The 16,014-nt window shown below is 38.7% G+C and overlaps 1 protein-coding gene across 1 annotated transcript in view; it reads left to right on the top strand.

The window, feature by feature from the left end:
- The window catches only part of MCC (MCC regulator of WNT signaling pathway), a 102,196-nt gene that overhangs the window by 60,155 nt on the left and 26,027 nt on the right, over positions 1-16,014 (top strand). Inside the window, exons 6-12 of the mRNA XM_066569111.1 lie at positions 256-462; positions 9,032-9,178; positions 9,477-9,566; positions 10,226-10,374; positions 12,046-12,186; positions 13,330-13,430; positions 15,673-15,856. Of these exons, the coding sequence (XP_066425208.1) occupies positions 256-462; positions 9,032-9,178; positions 9,477-9,566; positions 10,226-10,374; positions 12,046-12,186; positions 13,330-13,430; positions 15,673-15,856 (1,019 nt within the window). The remainder of the gene's footprint in view (positions 1-255; positions 463-9,031; positions 9,179-9,476; positions 9,567-10,225; positions 10,375-12,045; positions 12,187-13,329; positions 13,431-15,672; positions 15,857-16,014) is intronic.

Genomic DNA, 16,014 nt, shown 5'->3' with positions numbered 1-16,014 from the left:
ATGTATTTATCTGCTTTGGTGTTTGTCAGTATGAAATGTTTTAATGAAATGGTCAAACTGTCAAAGAAAATAACTAATAATTTGGTTTGATATTACTTAGCAAACAAAAGAAGCAAACTAATGGTGTTGAGAGGCTGGGGGTGTATGTATGAGGTGTAGAGTTGCCTGTTAACACATATTTCTGTTCAATCTGCCCATTAATCCTGCTCAGTTGTCTTTGGCTCTTTCTGTTTGTTAATGACTGTGTTTTTGCAGACTGTGGAGGAGATTGAGGGAGTGCTGGGACGTGACCTTTATCCAAACCTTTCTGAGGAGAGGTCTCGATGGGAGAAGGAGCTGGCTGGCCTGCGGGAAGAGAATGAGAGCCTCACAGCCATGTTGTGCAGCAAAGAGGAGGAGCTCAACAGGACCAAGGCCACCATGAACGCTGTCCGTGAGGAGAGGGACAGGCTGCGTAGAAGGGTAAGGCTGCTGTACAGATGACGCCTTCTTCTTCCTCCAACCTGTGTGGTTTTGTCACCAGAACAGGCCTATCTTTAATCTTACTTCCTGTGCTGGTTGGAGGGCTTTTTGCTTTCAAAGCTGGGCTGTACAAATGAAAAAACTAGGACAGAACTGAACATAATTGAAAAAGAGTTTGTGAAAAACAGCCAGCGTGCACAACTGCCTGATTTCAGAAATTAGAAAAACTGATACTCATCTTAAAGGAAGCATACGTAACTTGGATATAGAGAAAGCAGATGTTCATCTAGTGAATTTTCCTGTGAGGCTATTTTTTCCTGTAAACAACAAATATTTCTTTGTTTTTGATGGAAATTCAATTTGTGATTAGGAGAAAGAAAAAGAGCAGAACTCCTGTCAGTGGGCAGTAATTCTCATACTGAACAATGTTCCAGCCATATCCTGCTTCCCTGTCTACATTTTATGATACTTTAAGGTCAGATGAAGGCTTTGTGCTTTGTGTGGAGTCCAAAGTGAGAAAAAAAAAGGGGGGGAAGATTCTTCACAAAAAATATGAAAGATCCAAGAGAATGTGACCTCAATCTCAGTTACTTTTAAAATTTGTTAACTTTGTACCTGGTAAATTTGTGGAGTTTTGTTTAGGTAGAAGTTTTTTTATTTTTAAAACAGGCAGTTTCAAGTTTGTGTTCAGTCTAAATGACAATTCAGACCACCATATCATGGTAAACTATTGCAAGTATTACTCTTTACCCGTTGGCACCAGATTAGCTTTTTTTGCTGTTCTAAACTAATATTGCTCTGCAGTGACTGTGCCATTATAGCATGAGCCTACATCATGTGAGATTTGCAATCTTCAGGTATGAAGACTCAAATTACCTTTTCAAAACTCCCTGTCCTCTCCTAACACTAAAAAGGCATGTGTGATGATGCAAGAATAGTAATCTCGTATCATATAAAGCAAGATCACTTCAACTTTTCCTTTGTAAATTTTTGTCTTACTATATACCATGGGTTGTTTTCAGTCCTGAAATTTTTGAACTGATAATGACAATTTTTTTTAGTGGAGGCAATACTACCCTTTGAGCTACAGAAGTAGCATTTATGGACTGGCTGGGTTCTTGCCAAACTGAGGGAGTGGACATCAACACAAGCAGGCAGAGAGTTGAAGTGTGTGCTTGAGAAATTTGCTTACACAAATGCAATTATTGACACCCCAGGTGACCCAGATCAATACTGAGATATCAAACAAGAGAAAAATAAGTGGCTTGAGCATACAAAAAGATTTCTGTTTTGAGAAGTACAGCATGCAAGTTAAAGGGCTTAAAAGAATGGTAACAAGAATTAATGCTGACATCCAGGAGCTCCTCAGTTGAGAAACAGAAAAGGGGAAGGAATTGGTGTAGTACCCTCAGATATCAAAATGGCTGAGCCATAGTAGCAAATTGAGTCCTCTGAGGTACCAGAGAAGTTATTTTCAGTAGGACTTGGAAAAACTGTATAAAAAAATTGTGAGATCTGGTCTGGAATGTTTTATGTCATTTTCATCTCTTAAAAGTGCAGTTTAAATTGGCAAAAAATGATGTAGACAATGGTCAAAGAAATGGTCGTTGTCTGTAGAGTAGGGACTTGTCCTGTTCAGCATGGCAAAACAAATTCCTAATTTGTTTTCTCTTTACAAATGCTAGAGAAAGAAAATAAAAATGGGAGCAACGGCTCTCTAAACTCAGGGACAAAACTGGAGCAAGAACAGAATAACACAAAACACTTATGGTTGTATGAGGCCGTGAGTTGGACTGTGTGGTGTCCAAGACACAGGAAGATTGTGGTTCTGAAGAAACAGTAAGGAGTACTACTTTCTAAATGGAACTTTAAAATATTAAAGTTATCTTTGTATAATGAAATGCATGACTATGCAAGGATAACTGTTAAAACCAGGATCATTTCATTAGGATTGTATCCAAAGGAAAGCAGAAAAAGCCAAGTTAACACAGCTGCATTAATTCTAGAGCCAGCCGTAGCATCTTTTCACAATTCTGCTATGTTTTGTCTGGCTGCCAGCAGTTCCAGTTCTCTATTATGGAGGTATCTCTGATGGAAGCAGAATTAAGGTCATCATCTTGTTTCAGTTGTTTGTAACTTCAGAGGACTTTACTGAAATCTGGTAATTAATATCATCCTTATCATGCAGAACAACTGATTTATTACCCCCACCAGAGAAGTTAGTTTGTGACATATGACCCTGTCTGCACACTATGTAATTGTTGCACTGGAGACCATATTTGCATTTTTAATGTAGCTTCGTGTCCATAGTGGCAACAAAATAAATGTTTTCTTTGACCTATGAAATATTTTCTATATGCCACCTGAACTCAAAAGTCACTTCAAATTATTTCCCTGGAGAGTGGGAAAGGAGATCTAAACTAAAATTTAGTTATTGTCCTTCTCAAATTAAATTGGCTGAAGTGAACAAGCTTGAAGTTGACCAGATCAATAGGTCTGTTCCTTCAGACCAATGTGTGTAATCAAGCAGAGTGCTTTCAATACATTTTTCTCAGGCTTGTTGGAGATTTAATGTAATTTACTGCGCTCAGTTAACAGATTGAGCTGCTCTCTGGAACAGTAGCTAAGAAACAACATACATTCAGAGTTTGTTTCTCACAGGTCATTAGTGAGTGAGGTAAATGCTTATTTCTGTAGGTTGTCTCAGTGTAACAGCTAATTTCATAATGCAGAGGTTTATTTTACCTCTGCATTATTTTGCTGCATTAAAAATAAAATCCATTTAGATCCAGGCTGGTCAGTGCCCTAGAAACTGCTTACACATTGCTGACCATAATCCTGAATTATCCAGTAATACAGATAAGATGGTGGGGAACTTCTGTACCAGTCAGTGGGATGGTTATTATTACATGAGAATAAGGCTGTAATCAGGTCAACGCTATTTACAACTGCTACACAGAGTAACAGGCTTAAGTAGTAGAAGAAAAAGTAATATTTCTGTTCTTACACAAAAGTCCTTGTATTCAGCAGGGGATTCAGATGAGCAGCAGTGAAACAGCATATAAACTCCATCCTGACGGTAAAGTAAAAATTGTGGGTTTTAATGACTGACCATAAAAGTTGTCAGATGAGTGGTACCTCAGCACAGTCTTAAGGAGTTGTTTGGCATAAAAGGCAGTGGGTGTGGGCAGCATTCAGGCTTCCCTGAGGGTGTTCTGAAGAACTAAGTCTGAAATGAAAAGGCAGTTCCAGCTCTGGTAGTCTGTTAAATCTGTTCTGCATGAGCCATATGTCAGCTTGTTCAGTTAATCCCATGCTTCTGGTTGTGAAGGTTTTTCTGTACCTTCTCCAAACTCAGCTGAAGTCACCAAACTGACCAGAACAAAACGACTTCATTAGCTGTCTTCAGCTAAGACCCTAATGAAAACATAGTCTGTGGAGTAGTGGAAAATTAGCATTTTATGTGTGATGCTATCAGCTGCCCACATTCCCCACTCCAGAGAACTTTGATTTGAGCAGAGGTCTCTCCTAAAATATGTGGTTCTTGTGAACAGTTGAAACCTACCCATGCCACAGCAGGACTCAGATCCTTGGCATTGCAGGTGTTCTTGGGCCCACACTGTTCTCAGATGACACAAAGCTGGCAGGATCTGCTGGACTCTGTTTTGTAGTCATTCCTGTTGGGATCAGAAGGTATTGTTCCAGATTGCAGGAGATCACTGATACATTATGGGCCCTTAGAGATTATTATCTGCTTGCACAGCTTATAGTGACCCTGGAGCTATTCTGTCTCCTTTGTCTCTTGGTGAGCACCAGAAACCTGAGGTAGCAGCCCAAAGCTATTTCCATTCTCTGTATCCTTCACTAGATGGTATTTGCTTATGCAGCAGTATCTCCTCTTGGGTGTCAACAAAGTAGAGTTTTATTTCTGATTCCAAACTTACATGCAAATACTCAGTGTTTAATTCACCTTATAGATACCAGGAAAGATTTCTTTACCATACTCAGTTGATCCCAAAAGACAGTACATAGGAGCTCAGCAAACTTTGTTTGCTCTGGTGCTTATGATATAGGAAAGGCAGAGAATTATCTGGCTGAAAATGATCAACACTAGGACTAAATGAAAGGCAAGGCATTTTTTTGGCTGGGAAAGACCTTCAGAGCAGCTCAGATTGTTACACTGGTGTTTGATTTGGCATCTTCTCCTCCACAGATCTGCAGTATGCATGAATAAATTAGAAAGTGGGAGAAGTTCACTCCTTGTAGTTTGCTGTACTTTGTCTTCCTCCTCTGTATAACAGGGGAAAGGAAATGAAGCAGCATTAAAATGCTGAGGGGGAAAAGAGCTGTTACTTGAAGGGTTCAAAGGTACTGTATGATGAAACAGGTCACAAGTAGGGTAGAAGGAAAAGAATTACAGGCATATCCCTCATTTGAAACAGGTTTAGAAACAAAAGCAGCAGGTGTCCTTTGAATGTGGAAATCAGTGACAGAAACAGGCAGTTCGGAGCGGTGGTGTTTTATTCAGGATATGTTAATGAATCATGTAGTTGTCACTATGCATGTGCAAAATAAAAAGACTAAAAACATGCTTCTCAGAGTCATGGTTACAAATAATGAGAATATTCCAATGAAATATTTTTCTGTAGCCCATGATGCATTTGAGCAAACATGTCTGTGATGCCTGTTAATAGCTTATCAAGTCTTTCATAAATTGAACATTGCTATAGTGTGTCTGCCCCTTTTCTCTTCTACTCGCTTTCTTTTTATTTAGTTCTTAAGGTGGTCAGAAATTACCTTTAATTTTTCAGTATTTCCTATTCCAATTCTCAGCATTCAAAGGAAAAAAATTAGAAATGCAGCTCAACAGTTGGTTCAATTGCATAACATCAAATATTAATAGGTGACACTGCGAGTTACTTTTGTTCATATTAATAACTTGAGAACATCTGTTTGCACCTGACCTTTCTTTTGTATCTAGGCTGTCCATTGCTCTGAAACCTAATGGTTCTGATGCTTTGTGTCTCACTTAATGCACCTGCTCTTTGCAGGGTTCCAGCACTTCTTTACTTTTGTAATTTCTTGGACTTCCTTCAATCATTTGGAAGATCTTTCCCTATATTTTTTTCTGAATTTCACAGACATTTCCCTGGATTTCTCCTTTTGCCCTTCATTCTCAACTCTTTTTTTTTTTCTTTTTGACCACATAGTAAGATCTGCTTGCCAGACAGTTTCCACTTCATTTTAGTGCTTCAGGAGTTTATGGCAATTTTTATACCCTTCTGCATATTTCTGTTTTTAAAGTAGTGTGATGTGAGGACTTAAGAAATTTTTCTTTAAATCCTTCCTGGTTATTCCTCTTCCCAAACTCAGAAATCCACACTATTTCTGTCTTAAAATGTAACTTTTTTGGGTTTGTTTCTATACTTGTCTTTACCCATTGCATTTTGACGATTTTGTCATCAATTTCCAGTAAGATATTCCCTTCCTTCCTCTCTCTCCCATTTCCAAGTGTTTTTTGTGTCTCATGTACAGTACTGCAGTTTACCTTCATTCTATGTGTTAATCTTCAGAATAATTTATATTACATTGGTAATGATGCTAAAGACTTGACACAGGGAGTCAGACAATTTTTAATCCTGCTTTTAAAACCAGTCTTTTCATAACCTGTGCATTCACCAAACTCTGGTTTGGGTCTGGGGTATTTTTTCCCTTCTTTGGTAATTCTTTATTTTTTCTGTAGAATAGCTACCAGTGTGGAAAAGTGCTTTCTGAAGAGATGTTGCATACTCCTCTATTTAAAATGCAGGTTTTGGTGACCAGAAATAGTTACCTAATGTGTCTCTGTGCAGTGTGGTAGATGGGCAGCTCAGCTGTGAGATGCTTGGTGAATGTGTGAATTGTGAGATGCATGATTTTACTAATAGGACAAACTCACCCTGTTATCCTGCTCAGAATTAGCATCTGGTACTTGGTGTTGCTAAAATTAGTGCAGTTATTTATAGCAGTCAGTTCAGCATGTAATTTCATAAATGAAGGCCTGACTTAGTAAATACACCAAGAATGACAGATAAGCAGGCAGCTTCTTTTCGTGGTTGCTTCTATGTCACAATATTAAGGCAGTGAGTTGCACAGATTAATAACTGTACTGTGCTCTGAGTTTTCTTCTAGAAGTGCTTTCCTGAGCAAAGCTTTACCTTACTACATTATTAGCTGTGATAATTTCTCCTTCTGTTGCCAGTGTTGTTTTACAGATTTGTATGAATAATTAGCTTTGTAATCCTGGCCAATAGTTACTTCACAGTAAGAAAACACAGAATAAAGGAAACCTATCTGCATTAAAGGTTTGTGTGATACAGGACTGGCTTCTGAGAATAGGTGAATATTTTAGCAATTTTTAAGCTGGACATGGAGGCTGTGGTTTTATTTTATAAAGAATATATCCAAACAGTCTTCCTATTTGTTTGCTTTTAAACAGTGCTGTAACTTCAGCTCTTGGAGAATTTAATTTGGAACAGCCTGGGTTGAAAGAAATAGTAATAAATGTCAATTACTTAATGAACTTTTTGGGCTGCTGTTTTTTTTTTCCTCAGTGTCAATGCCAAAGTACAAATCCTGTCTGCACTGTTTGCTCCACATCTGCAAGCAAAAATATGCATGCATAGTTTATTTCAGGTTTATGCATATCAACAGGCTGAAATAATTGGTTTGCACCAATAGAGCATTTTTTTCCTTAAGGTTTGCATTATACCCATGTTTGCAGCTATACCCGTGTTGAAGCTAAATATGTTTGTATGAACAAAGAAAGCCTCAGCTGCAAATATGTAGAAGACACGTGCTATGGATGTCCCTTTCATACACTCTGCTCAGTTAACTTCATGAGATAATTGCATTTATGATACATAATTCTGAGTCAAGCACCCATATAATTTTTCAGCAAGTTACTTTTAACGTTGGGGGATTTGATTTGAGGTTTTGTGTACTTTAGTTGTTCAGAATCGTTTTGTTCAAGGTGTAGAGCTCGTCCACAACTGAACAGGGAACTCAAAAGTGCAGTGTGACTTCATGTGTTTTTATTATTGCCACCTATGGCGTTTTAAAAATACCATGTTATGTAAAGCACACAGACTGTTTTTTGGGTTTTTGTAATTTGTAATTACCTAAAAATTCTTTTGACACTAAGTGTGCAGGCACTCTTCCTTCAGTTTGCATACAACAGAGCGGGGAGAGGCAGGGATACTCTTCAGGAAATAGGAGCAGGCTATAGAAGATTGTAGGAGGCATAAAATACTGCCTTGGTGACTGGAGAGCATTCCAATTTGAACTCTTTCCTCTCTGCAGTAGGTTGAAGCATCTGTTGTACAGAGAACATGACTGCTGCTGCTGCTTCAAGCAGAGATTGATTAACACTGTCCAGATGCACCTACACCTAAGAAAGTCTAAGCTTTGATGCAACTTTAATTCTTGGGGCTTTTGCCTAAGGGATTTCAGCTTTCTTAGTCTTTGTATAAATGTATTTAGTATAAAATCCTACCTTTCTTTAGACAGTATGAATCACAGTTGCATTTCATGCTTCATACAAAGGGAGATATCAAATGGGCTGAACTTTACTTGACTGGACTTCTGATAAAATTTCACAAGTTCAGTTTTGTAGAGGGACTGTTCCAACAAAATCACATAGAAACCTGTGTATTTAAGGACAACTGTGTTCAGGGGAATTTCCTTTTTAGATGGTTTCCTTCACGTTCTCCCACCTCACGCTCTGTTTGAGATCTGTGGGAAAAATGAGCTCTGTCACTTCACCTTGTGTCATAACTGTTGTGTTAAGCAGACCATTTATTCCTTGTCTGTTAAGAATTATTCCAAGGTAAACACTATAATCTTTAGCACAGCTAGAGTTTGGCTCCTGCAGACCTTTCTTTTTTTTTTTAACCTTTAAACTGAAAATCTTTTGACATCAGTTCTGCAAGAGGTGTGTTATGAGGACCATGCAGTATTTGCAGGGTATGCTTACAGAGAGCTTTTGCAGACTGTTGGTTGAGTACTTTACTGGTGTTTTTTTTGTCTATACATTACTCACTAAATGGTAGTTTTAGTTGACTGTAGTTTCAAAGCATGATTAATGTTTGAATTTCTTTAACCTTTAAATATGACCAAGTCATCATGTAATTTATTTGTGTCAAGAGTTTTTTTCAGCACTGGAGTTTTCCATTAACAGGAGGATTATAATTTGATTTGTATAGCCGTCATCATCTTAGGCTGGAGCTTTAGCTTTACCCCAAAGAGAATAATTTCTATACCTATAGTACAGCTGAAACTTTGAGTACTTATTCTACAGTATTCTGCATATTTCCACATTGCACATATTTTAAAAAACTGATAGCAGTGGGATTTAAAAATAACCTCCACTCGTCTGCTCCCCACGTGAAAACTTCGCAGCCACCAGAGTACAAAAATGTAACTTCTGTACTGAAGCCAGAAGCAATTAGACTTGGCTAGACAATGAGAAAATCTCTGGACTGTTTAGACCATAAAAGAGGAAAAATCAGAATGTTATGTTTTGTTGCAGGTTCGGGAGCTGCAGACTCGTTTACAGAGTGTGCAGGCCACGGGCCCGTCCAGCCCGAGCCGCCTTACTCCTGCCAACCGCCCCATCAACCCCAGCACAGGAGAGCTGAGCACCAGCAGCAGCAGCAACGACATTCCCATCGCCAAGGTGGGGTTTGTGTGTTTGTAACCCTTCTCCTGACCTGGAAAAAGCAGGCTTCATTTTGTGCTCTGCAAGCATGGGATTAACTGGGAGATGTTTAGGGGAGTCCTGAGCAGGTCTGTGAACTTGAGCCGTGGAAAAGAATGAAACATTATTGATTGTAGTTCTCCCAGTTACAACTCGGGGCTCAGTTCTCTAGTAGTTTGCTTCAGCTTTGCAAGTATAACTACAGAATAGATGGGGTTTGTGTGATCTTAATGGGGTGTGGGCTGCTGTGTAACCTGTGCAGCATTCTGACTTGCAGATTGCTGAAAGAGTGAAGTTGTCAAAGACAAGATCAGAGTCTTCATCATCTGATAGACCTGTCTTAGGATCAGAAATCAGCAGCATAGGGGTAAGGACTAAGAACTGTGTTCTTGCATGATCCTTGTTCCAATAAAAGCATTGTTTTCTGAATAAAATTATTAATGTGGACTATCTGAAAACACTCTAAAAGCTAGTTTGAGCAAAATACATCAACAAAGAATATTTCACCCAGTATTAAGATCTCATTTTCTGAAAACAAGTGGCTAGAAGTCATTCTCATGAGTGATTCAAGAGGAAAATTTTGAAGTCAGTTCCACCAAAATATTCTTCAGGAAGACTCTTCAGTTTCATTTCACAACCTTCAACAGTGTACTGGAATCTGCTTTTGAAATGCCATTGTAAATCAATAACGCTGTTGTTACTGTGTGTTAATATTTCTTTTACTGAAGAACTTGTCTCTAACCCTCTGCTAAGCTCTCAAGAACATAAATAACTTGCATAGTAGGCTTTTTAAATGTATAATGAAATAGTGGACTTCACCCTTGGTTTGTAGAATTTTAGAACAAAATGGCTTCTAAAAGTGGAATCTTGTAAATGTTCTATGCAATGTAAAATTCACAACAAAACCTGAATAATGAATGTATTGAAGTGAGTGCATGCAAGCAAATGCAGTTCTCAATGCTGAAGGTATCTGGGAGAAATCCAGTGGGTATCTCTTCACAATGATCTATTAACTGCCCTGTACAGGTCTCTAGTTCTGTGGCTGAACATTTGGCACATTCCCTCCAAGACTGCTCAAACATCCAGGAAATCTTCCAGACTCTCTATTCACATGGATCTGCTATCTCTGAAAGCAAAATCCGAGAGTTTGAAGTGGAAACGGAGAGATTAAATAGGTGAGCTAGAAATTTAGATGTGCTCACACATGTTGTCTTCTGTTAGCTTCATTAGAGTTGACTCTTTTTTTTACCCTTTCTGATGATTTCTTAGTTCAGCTGTGACAGCTGCAGATAAACATGGAATGTGCTTGCTGAAGAAGAGATTGAATCATGTGCTAAGGATTCTTTCCATGACTATGGGTTTGTGCATTATCAGATCAGCACAGCACCTTCCCTGTCTGCACTCTGGAGTGTCCCTCTGTGTGGCTGACCAAGTAGTCATGGCATCTTTTTTTCACACATTATTCCTTGAAATAAGGACTCCCATAACTTAGTCTGCATCATTCTGAAATTAGCTTGCTTTGTTTTGTCCTGAAGAAACAGAATAATAGCAATTAAATGTCTCAATAAATGTACTGATGCGTGGTGGTGGGGCATATAGGTTTCTGTCTGCAGAAGAGAGATTGCAGCTTTCTGGTTGTGGTTAAAATACTGCTGTTGTTATCCTTTAGCAAGCTCTATCAAAGCCAGTGTTTCATGACTGTTTTTGGCACATAAAATCAAAACTGTGGATCAGGAGTATGAGAATTGTGTCTCAGCATGTCTCTCTCGAAATTCTGTCTTCCCTACAGCTAGCTCAAATTTAGTCTGATCAGTACAATGTCTCTTTTTATTTATAGCTGATTTTTTTGTAGCGCTGCAAAACGTGATTCTTGTTTTCTTTTTTCTTTTTTTTCTGTACACTGCACAATTATGCTTTGACAACATGTATCATTATAGAAGATGTCAAGATATGGAAAGTGGTAGTTCTAACATCTAGAAAAGTCAGGGCTTTGTTCTGACAAACATATATACTCTAGCCCTTCTCAGTCTTCTTTGTCAAGAAGTCAGTGATTTTAGAGTCCTGGATGGCATGGATTTCTTCATTATCTACCTGTGCAAGGTTTCAAATTGTTTGTCTTTCTGGTTTTGGCATATATCCAGTTTTTACAGTTAGGTGTAATATATTGATGTATGCTTCAGTTGTCAGCAGAGAGAATAAACAATAATACTGATTCTCTAAATCTTCATTTTCATCTTCAGGGTTAACCTCATTGAGGAGGGTATTACAGTTAAGCTTCTGTTTGACTTTTGCCAGAACATTTGGAAGTTACATTGCCCCAGTGAAACCTCATTCCTAGTTTGGAAGTTGGCTCTCTAATCACAACCCAAACATGACTTCAGATGGAATGGTTACTCTGGATTTTCAGAAGAAAGGAGGCATTTATGCAACTGCATGATCCCTGCACACACCCACAATCACATTAATGAATATGCCATTTAAAACAAGTTGCAAATGTGGCAGCAGAAAGTGAGGAATGAAGGCAGAAAAATTGAGCAAAAGGTTAATATGAAACCGTCTTATGCAGTCTTGTGGCTGCAAAACAAGGGTACAGCTTTCTGCTTGCTGCTGCTGCAGAGGGTTATGACTACGTTTTATGAGGAGGAGAAGAGGATGACCTGAGAGAAATTTCTATCTTGTTGGTTTTTGATAAGATACACAGAACTGATGGATTTTTCCATCTTCCTTAAAAAACAGTTGTGTAGACTAAGAAATTTTTGTTGTTTCAAAGTATGATTATCCTAGAGTTTTCAAAATAGTGACTGCAAGTTAAGCTTGAAGGTTGCAAATTGCTTGTTTTTTTGCAGCCGTATTGAGCACCTGAAATCCCAGAACGACTTGCTGACAATAACACTGGAAGAGTGCAAGAGCAATGCAGAGAGGATGAGCATGCTTGTGGGCAAGTACGAGTCTAATGCCACAGCCCTCAGGCTGGCACTGCAGTACAGGTATGTACCTACACAAGGGGCTCAGCCAAGAAGAGGGAGCTGGAGGGAGACTTGGTAGAAGTGTTTAAGAGTGAAGTTGATGGTCTGCCATAGTAATACTGTTCATTTTTTATTTTCTCCCTGAAAAAGCATCCCTTTTGTTAAACTACCTGACAAACTATCCAACTGAAGTTATTCCTACAGCGTATTTCAACTATAGTTGACCAGCATCTAACAGGAATGTAGAGGTTTATCTCTTCATTCTTAAATACTGAATTAATGTTTGAATTAGGGATTGTGTGTAGACTGAGTCTGTGTTGCTGAATCCAGCCTTAAGATACAGGATCTCTGTACCTGTCCCAAGACCACTGGAGCAGAGAGTGTTATACTCCACATAACTCAGAATGACTTTGTATTGCATTAGTTGGAATTGTAGATTAATGACTTGTCTTTGGTAGTAAGTATCTAAATTTACATCAGGCTGTTCAAAAAAATACAGTGTGACTTAACACCTTCAACTGCAACTAATTTGGGACTGGCAGGTTTAGTCTTGGAACAAATTGTGTGCCTTTTAAAGAATATATTATTTTACTGTCAGCCTTGAGCAAATTGCAATGAAGTGTAAATTGCTAATAGTATATTAGTATGTATTTTTAAAAACATTAAAATGCAACAAGGATTACATTTGACTCATAATTATAATTGGAAGCTATTCTGTTGTAAGGGGGGATATCTTACAGCCAGGACAGAGCAAAAAGTATTTTTCTTGCATCTTTTCCATTTGCAACACTTTGTGTAGTATAATTGTATTGTATAGAATACTGTAGGTTGTATACTAAGAAGGTCTGGGAAAAGTTTCTCAAAGGGATCTTGACCACCTGTTTAAAACATGCTTCTGGAGCTTTCTTTATTTTGGGTCACTCTTATCTTTTGGCTTGTTACATTACTTGAGGCCAGCCTGGCACTGTTATAAGAATGGGGAGACTGCTGAATGCTCGTGATAGAAGCTATGTGTATAATGTTCTTTAATATCCCTGCTGCTACACAAGTAGTAGAGAATCATGCAGTTAATCAGATAGCTCTTTTTCTGTTGTTGTTATTTCAGGTATTGTTCTTCTTTAAATTGCAGTTAACATTTTGTGTGGTTTTTGTTTTTCCTTTCAGTGAACAGTGCATAGAAGCATATGAGCTGCTGTTGGCATTGGCAGAAAGTGAGCAGAGTCTCATTCTTGGACAATTCAGAGCTGCAGGTGTTGGTTCTGTTGGTAAGATGTCAATGAATCACTTAATTTACCTGGGTTTTTTTGGCATGTCAGTTGGCATTAGAATTGGTTGTAATGGTGAATCATGTCATCACCCAATACTTAAGAACGCTCTCCAGTCATTTCATGTTTTTAACTATTTAAATTATTTTATACACCCCAAATATAGGGGTAAAATGCAAGAGAGCAATTTAAATTCACCTGTGTTGGTTTCACAAGGAGATGCCTCTTCTGGCAGGGGTGAGATTGTTGTAGGGATGCAACCGTACAGTGTGGAATAATTAAACAATACTTGTGAGCACAGGTGGTTTAGGGCCATACAGCTGTGGTAGTTGCAAGTGCAGATTCACGAAGATTGACTCCCCAGAAACAGTCTAATCTGTGAAAAACTGGGATAAAAATAATACAAAGTAGCACTGAGTAGTTACGAATAAAAAAATTTTTAAAGGCTTTAATTTTTCACCCCCTGTTTTACCTTTGCTCTAGAATTTTAAAACATTCTATCTTCTGTTTAGCCTGTATGTTCTGGATTTTTCTTATTTTGTTAGTTAATCCTGTGGCTAGGTGTTGTTTTTTAATATGCTGCCTGCTAAATAATGGAACAAACCACTATCATAGGTACAGTACAGTTCAGAAATTTGGAGCTTGGCATTTCTGCTGGCTCCATTCTTCTGATAGAAAGAGGTGATTGCACAATGAAATTCCAGTGTTAGTAGTTCCATTCCTTAAATTGACAGGAGAAGGCAGTCATGGTAATCTTCAAGTAGAAAGAAGCATTCAGAGAGAGAATAACTCTTCATACTGTGCTGATGCATAGCAAGTGCATGGTGTGTTAGGAGCACTGGCTTCTCAGTAGAGGGGATGTCTGAGATTTTCTTCCACCTTTCTCCGAACTGTGTTCATTCCTTTCCACAATGTGCTAGGGAACTTTTCCCAACTGGCAGAGATCAGTGTGCAGCAAAAGTGAATTGAGACTTGGATTTTCTATTCCTGTAGGTGGTAGAAAGAAATCTTACAAGGGAGAAGTACTTTGGGGTTGAGTAGGATTTCATCTGATGTGCATTTTATAGAAGAGACTGTAATTAAATTTTTATGTAGCTATCTGTCTATAGCTGTTAATTATGGTATTATCAGTTACAGCCATGAGATAGAAATAGTGCAAATTTCCCATTACACAGCACAGCATGGAGGAAGTTGTGTATGGTTTATGTACCTTTACTTCATGATGAAATTTGATGAACACACCTAAATAAAATAACAGATTTTTGGTTTGAAGATCAGTCAAGCTTTATATCAACATCTGTGAGTGGAAAATTCATGGGAGTTACATCACTTAAAGCTGAGCATATCCAACTTCTCTTAACAGAACATTCACCCTTCCTTTCTTCCTCATTAATGTTACTTCTAGTGCATGCACTTAACTCAGCAAGTGTGCAGTGCAGGTAATTGACTTGAAAAATGATTAAATGAAAATCCAACACAGAGCAAGCTGTTGAGTTTTGCTAAAGTATAAATATATTACAGCTTAATCTACAAATACATTCATAGATTTTCTTGTAGCCAATAACATGTCTTAATTTAATGATTTGACTGCAATGCAGCTGGAAGACTGTAGGAGTAGTGACAGTGATGGCTTCAGTCCTGCTTCTCCTGAAGTTTACCAGCTACACAGGTGCTGTATAACCACAAAAAATTATAGCAATTTAACCAGGGCTACTTCTCTTTTGGCTTAGTATGCATGACTGTAAAATGTGAGAGGCTGCTTCTCAGCAGCAGGGCAATTCTTCAGTCTGGCCAGGTAGCCTGTAAGGAGGTGTTCTGGCAAACCATCAGGCTTGAGATCAAGGTGCCTGTGAGAAGTTCCGGAGATGACTATGCCGTGAAACCACACTGCACTGACTGGAGTAAGAGTTGTAATTGAGGCTGAGACTTTTCCAGTGTGTTCATAATTTGAGCATCCAAACCCTATGTTAATGCAGAATGCACACCCAGTATAAACAGACAAGCTAAAATTCTGCATCACTTAAAACATGTTGCCTGGAGCCACAAGTACCTGGAACTTGTCACTGGGAGCAGGGTGCATTCAGGCCAGTATCCCAGTTACCACTGATGCTGACAAGGAAGTGAAGTAGCTTTTAGTTCACAGATTGGTAATTTATTGTCATTGTCTTGGTATAAACTGAGAGTGAGTAGAAGGATCTCTTGCCTTAATTCCTGTCTGAAACATTGTTTGCTTGAAAACTAGGGGACCAGACAGGTGATGAAAATGTCACACAGATGCTTAAGAGGGCTCATGACTGCAGGAAGACAGCTGAGAATGCAGCAAAAGCCTTGCTGATGAAGCTGGATGGGAGCTGTGGGGGAGCCTATGCAGTCACAGGCTGTAGTGTGCAGCCCTGGGAAAGCCTGTCCTCCAACAGCCACACCAGGTAACTGCAGCTCTTCTGTTCTCCTAATCTCCTAATCTTTGATTCCAGACAAAAAGTTACGTTCTATTGTATTTGCTGAGCTACCTCCCCTCACCTCACTCCTTTGGCTTCTGTGCTTTGATTTGTAAGTCACCATGCCTCAGTGGTCTAATTGTCTT

The sequence above is a fragment of the Molothrus aeneus genome, chromosome Z (genome assembly GCF_037042795.1).
Source record: "Molothrus aeneus isolate 106 chromosome Z, BPBGC_Maene_1.0, whole genome shotgun sequence".
Taxonomy (NCBI): domain Eukaryota; kingdom Metazoa; phylum Chordata; class Aves; order Passeriformes; family Icteridae; genus Molothrus; species Molothrus aeneus.
The sequence above is the reverse complement of the archived record's forward strand: the minus strand, read 5'-3'. Positions and strand labels throughout refer to the sequence as shown.